Genomic DNA, 6,000 nt, shown 5'->3' on the forward strand with positions numbered 1-6,000 from the left:
TGTGCATATTTATCTTGTGTGTCCTTTCTCCTTTCTCTGTGTGTGCGTGTTTGTACATTCATTCGTTCGTCTTATAGATTGTTGCATGTTTTTTTGTTCAAGTTTCTTCAAGGAACTCTTTGGGACTACTTAAACCTATTTTTATGTACCCCAAGCACCCCAATCCGTCACCACTATCCTGCGCTTCATTATTCGGTTTTATTCATGTCTTCATGTTTTTTGTGATTTCACAAAGTGAAAGAACTTGATAATCTACCCCAAAGGGAGTGTCCTTTTCGTAGACATGTTAGCCAGATGTGCCTCACGTGTTAAAGGGCTTATGTTAGTCTAGAACTATGAAATCGAAATTTTTTAAAGAAAATCAAATGTAAATGGTGAATAACGCGGGACGGATAGCAGCTCCCATCCAAGTGATTTGATATTATCCTAAATCAGTTTTTACTTCGTGTCCACGCGCATTGTCATGCAGCAATGTTGTCTTACACTGTCTTCTACAGTGTATGCTTCAAATTGATCATTTGTTGTCAGTAGCCCATCAGAAAGTCCTTTTTTGGAGTCCTCCGACAGCAAACCTCGACAAAAATTTGATGCGATTCATTAGCAGTTTTGTTCATCAAGTAGCAGAAAAACAATGATCCTCACGAAACGTCATTTTCAGGCACAAAAGACATCATGGTCTATCGTCTTGAAAAATAAGTTGCAAATTAAATTTATTTTTTTCGATATTAAATCATTTGCCTGATGTCGAAACAACGTAATGTTGCCAAAAACGCATAATTAGGAAAACCAAATTGACAGCTAGAGCCATCTGTTATACATTTCTCCTTCATACTTGTAGATCTGGTAGTTTTGCACTTTATCGTTTCAACGGGTTTGTTATTGCTTTTGGGCGAAAAAAGCCATATTTTACCAAAAGAACCGATTGTAATTCCGGTTCCGGTGTTTGTCACACGTTGGGCTACCCTTTTTTCGTTTTTTGTATCCACTTTGCTCTAATTTCTTCGTTGCACTCGAGTGTCCGTTGTTCGTCCCTTTGTTGTCACCCATTTTATCATCACTCTCCGGAAGCAGCGCCCGTTGGCGTCGGCAACAAAACCGGCAACAAAACAAAACCTGTTCTAAAACCGATTCCGTTTTTCCGTTCCGACTCGCCCACAGATGCGCACTACACAACCAATTGCCCATGTCCGATGCAGTGTCCAAAAAACGTCAATGCTGGGTCCCTTATTGGTATCAAGGCCAGTAAGGGCCCAGTAGCCACAACCAACAACAACAACAACAACACCAACAAAAACAACCATATCGTACAAAGCCAGACGAGCACGGCGGAACCGCTGTCGTCCAGTTCGTACCCGGCATCGTCATCCTCATCGGCGTCACCGGCGCCCATCGACCTGCACGCGCCCATCGCGTCCCCGATGGCCGAGACGGTCCCGCAGGCCCCGGCCGCTCATGCGCCTCCGCAGCACACCTACCCACATCACCACCAGCCGCTGCAGAGGCCACCGCCGGTTGAGCACCATCCTCCCGCTCCACCGCACCACACGGTTCCGTACCATCTTCACCATCCGCGGCACGGCGGAGGTCTTCCGCCGGTGGTGGTAGTAACCACGGCGCCGGAAGTAACCCCTCCGGCTGCCCACCAGCCTACCAAAGTGACGAGCGGCAGCGGCGCCGAAACATCGCTGCAGCATCCCGTCATGACCACGGCACCGAGCAACGGTAGCGGAGGTGGTGGTGGCAGTGACCACCTGCACCCAGCGCAGATGTGCTACAAAGCGGAGCAACTAATCAAACCGGAAACGGCACCGACCACCCTGATGCCGGACCCGATGCACTACGGTGATCCGTATCTGCACCACTACCACCATCCGCTCGGATACTACCACCATCCGAAGTTGGCCGACTTGAAGGACGACCTACACGGGCAGCTGCCCCCGGCACCGCCGGGGTCGCAGTACACGATGGCGCGACTCGAGCCGATCGATCTGCACGTGAGCCCGCCGCGTGGTCCAGCCGGCCTGGGCGAGAAGGCGATGCAACCGGCGAGCCTGGTCGAGCTCGAGGCCGATGGTAAATTGGACGCCCTGCACGGGAGCCTGCTTCCACCGACGACGGTCGTTAAGCGGGAGATGGAAGACTTCAAGCTCGTTTCACTGGCAGGCGATGCCGGTGCGACGACCCTTAAAGAGGAGGCGATGTGCAAGAAGGAAGATTTCGAAGAAAGGGGCCTGGCCATGACGCCGGAGCTGTTGCCCCTGCTGGACGACCGGCCGCTCGTGATCAAGAAGGATTGCGACGACGAGAAGGACAACGTCGGCGGTGTGGCGACAACGGTGACGGTGGAGGGAACGTTTCTTCAACCGACCCACCGCATTCAGCACCATCCGCTTCACCACCATCCGCATCACCACGTGCATCTTGCCTCGCATCATCACCACAGTGCCAGTACAAACCTCCTGCATCATCCTGCTCGCCACCACCACCTGCACCCGCAGCACTACGGCGGCAGCATGCAGCTGGTTCAGCAGCCTCCTGCGGCCGCCACTCTCCGGCCCGAGCAGGCGAGCACCGAAATGGCGGACACCAAACTTCCTATCGCTCCGCGAGACTGCAAGAGTGACCTGGCCGAGCTCGTCCTCACGACGGAGTCCTCGATGGCGTCCGAGGTGCCACCGCCGCCGTCACCCGCGACCACTACGTCCAGCACCAGCGTGATCTGCATCAGCAGCGACACGTCGGGGTACGCCGTGGGCCACCATCCGAGGGATATCAGTAGTGATAGTAGCATTAGTTTTAGCGATAGTGTCAACCCCAGCATGGATGGTGAGCCGGCGTCACCGGGCTCCGGCGCCTTTCCTGCGTCGACCGTCAAGCGGAGAGCGCTGCTGGTGCCGTGCAAGAAATCCACCACCAAGCAGTCGCCCCCGAATAGCTATAAGAATCTGATCAAACGTACAAATGGCGACCACCCCGATGAGGGGGGCGAATTTCGGGAGGACGAAAGTTTGGTGCCGGTCGAGCTGAGCGACGACGACGACGATGACGACGATGAGGAGGACGAGGACGAAGAGGACGAGCAGGACGATGAGGAGGAGGACGTGGAGAAAGTGGAAACGGCGGAACAGGCCAGGCAGGCCGCTCGGATGCGAGCGAAACGAGGCCGCCTCGCGTCGAAGATCGCCATTTGCAAGAAAATCGCAAAGATGGTGGTGCCCGGAGGGCGCCGAAACTGTCCCAGCAGCGCTAGTCTTAGTAGCGGCAGTGCCAGCGGCAACGGAAGCAGGAAGCTTCTGCTACTGACACAGCCGCATCACAGCCGGTGGGCGTTCAAGAACCCTAGTCCGCCCGCGTCTCGCAGGCTGGTGAAGCGAGTGCATCGGGTGTTCCGAACGAGCATCGAATCGCTCCGGAAGCTACCGCCACGGTTGGGAGGTGGCCTAGTGCCCACAGCACGGCGCCAGCGGTTTGTTCGCAAGCTACGGCTTTCGAAGTCACCCGCACGATCGGTTTCTAACGGAGCGTCGGACACACAAACGGCGTCATCGGTTGAACGTGCCAGTGAAGTTACCGTACTGCCACTCAATACTTCCGTCACGGAGGTCGACCAGGCACAGCTCCCGGTTGCGGTGAACAACCCGTTTGACAGCTCACCAGAACCGACGGTCGACGGGGCAAAGGATTCGATCACCACCGAGCCGGTGAAGTCGCCCCTGTCGAATGTCGATCGAACGATCGATCTTGTCGCGAAAGGATACTTTTCCGAGCCGGAAATCCTGCCGACCGATCTGCAAAAGAGTGCGCACTCGCGGTCCTGGTTGAAGAAGGTTAAACAACAGCAGCAACAGGAAGGCCGCTCGCACTCCGAGCAAAGCCGCGGGTCGAAACGTGATCGCGATCGCAGCAGCGATAGCGCCGGAACGAAGAAAACCAAGAAAGGTGCCGCCGCAGCAGCGACGACACCTTCCACCGAAAACTGCACCGTGGTGGAGAAGAAGACCAAGTCCAAGTCTAAAACCCCCAAGTCGGCCGGAGACGGTCTGCTAAACGAGACCGATCAGTTGCAGCCAGATGCGAGTCAGCGAAAAACCAAAAATAAATCCAGTCGCAAGGAGTCTAAAAAGGAGTCCAAGAAAGCGAAGAAGAAGAGGAAGCTTCAAGATGGCTCCGGCGACGATCGTAACAAGGAGCAGCTCGTCGTCGGGGAACCGATTGCCGTGGAGGGTGGACTTGATTCCGCTTACCAGCGCGCGACTTCGACGCCAATTCGTACTCACGGGGTGGACGATACGGAGGTGGATGACCAACATGGGGCCGGTCCGTGCGATGAAAGTGTGGCTGGCTGCCCACTGGATCAATCGTCGGTGATTGACGACCGGGAAACGGACTTCGATGATGCGGCCACGATGCTGGTGGAGGACGACGTGGCCAGTGTCGACACCAGTGTGCTGATCACGCGCCATAATAACAACAATAACATTAGCACCATAACGGATAAGAACAATCCGGCCGACGAGCAGCTGGTCGTGCTGCCCGCACATCCTCTCCAGGCCATCATCGCCGATGGCAAGGAGGGCAGCGAACTGGAGCCACCCGAAGGCATGGAACCGTTCTTGGACGACCCGATGGAAGATCCTGAGGACGTGCTCCAGCTTCAGGCGGGTGTGACGCATCAGCAGCAGCAACAGCTATCGCTACCACCACCACCACCACCAGCGATGATGCAGCCCCAAATGAGCACCGATCGTCCGATGCCGATGCAGACAGACTACATCGATGACTACGAGTACTACGACGAGGAAGATGAACTGCCGCCGAAACGTGCCACTAGCCGGACGATCAAGCGGAAACGGACGCGACCGAAGCCATCGAAAAAGTTCAGCACCAAAAAGCGCCATCGTCGGCCGTCAGCTCACAGGTACGAGGTAGAGGAGTTTATAGTCCCAAGAAGGTGCAGCAATATTCCGCGCTGGAGCAACGGCTGGACCTGGGAGGGGCAACCGTTTCAGGGGAAGGTGTTTTTGAACGTAAGTACTTCTCAGCGTATTGAAAGATTCGAACCCAGCTTCGATGCTAATGGCGGTTTCTTATTGACCCATGTTGCAGAGCGATGATGCACCGGTTCTTCGGACATGCTACCCGGCGATGCGCCACTCGGAGGGCGACATTATCAGACCGCGAGACTGTGTGCTTCTACGGGCCGGCAATAAACGCTCGGAATTGCCGTACGTAGCGAAGGTTGCTTACCTGTGGGAGAACCCCGAAGATGGTGAGTAGATGCAGCGCAAGGAGGCGTGTCCCGTCAGACATCGACGACGAACCTAATGGCAAATGTTTTGCAGGTGAGATGATGATGTCATTGCTTTGGTACTACCGGCCGGAGCACACCGAGCAGGGCCGCCAGAGGGCAGACGGACCGGACGAAGTGTTCGCTTCGCGGCACAAGGACCACAACAGTGTGGCCTGTATCGAGGACAAATGCTACGTTCTGACGTTCAGCGAGTACTGCAGGTAAGTGAGAGCCCCAGAACCCGTCCACCGATGGCAAGTGCACGTATCGAACGTCTCCTTTCATTCGCAGGTTCCGTCGCCAGATGAAGGGCTTCGAGGAGAACGTCGAGGAACAGCCATCGATTGTGCCACCGCCGGTGCAGCGGAGAGAAAACCCACGCCTTCCACCGCCCGTCGTGTCGCCGGAGCTGGTGATGTACTGCCAGCGAGTATACGAATTCCGACTGAAGAGGCTCCTCAAAACCACATCCTAGTGACGGTGGGAGTGTGTGCGCCGGGGTCACGGCAAGTGCACCAAAGACACTGCAGCGGGTGGCCGTACCAGCAGCAGCGGCGCGAAATCTTCTCGCCTTCCCCATCAGCCCACAAACGGCGGAATAGTCAGCGCTCCGACGACCACCACGATTGGTATCGGCGTGGTTTGAGATTGCACAGAGAGAGAGAGAAAGAGAGAATTTTAGAGAGATCCCCTTTGGCACACGAAACACA

The 6,000-nt window shown here is 55.5% G+C and overlaps 1 protein-coding gene across 1 annotated transcript in view; it reads left to right on the forward strand.

Annotated features, from left to right (window-relative positions):
* LOC128270181 (uncharacterized) overlaps positions 1–5,769 on the forward strand; it is a 41,897-nt gene extending 36,128 nt beyond the window's left edge. Inside the window, exons 4-7 of the mRNA XM_053007587.1 lie at positions 1,159–5,027; positions 5,107–5,269; positions 5,343–5,511; positions 5,582–5,769. Of these exons, the coding sequence (XP_052863547.1) occupies positions 1,159–5,027; positions 5,107–5,269; positions 5,343–5,511; positions 5,582–5,765 (4,385 nt within the window). The 3' untranslated portion in view covers positions 5,766–5,769. The remainder of the gene's footprint in view (positions 1–1,158; positions 5,028–5,106; positions 5,270–5,342; positions 5,512–5,581) is intronic.
* Positions 5,770–6,000: the final 231 nt, after the last annotated feature.

The sequence above is a fragment of the Anopheles cruzii genome, chromosome 3 (genome assembly GCF_943734635.1).
Source record: "Anopheles cruzii chromosome 3, idAnoCruzAS_RS32_06, whole genome shotgun sequence".
In the NCBI taxonomy this organism is placed as follows: domain Eukaryota; kingdom Metazoa; phylum Arthropoda; class Insecta; order Diptera; family Culicidae; genus Anopheles; species Anopheles cruzii.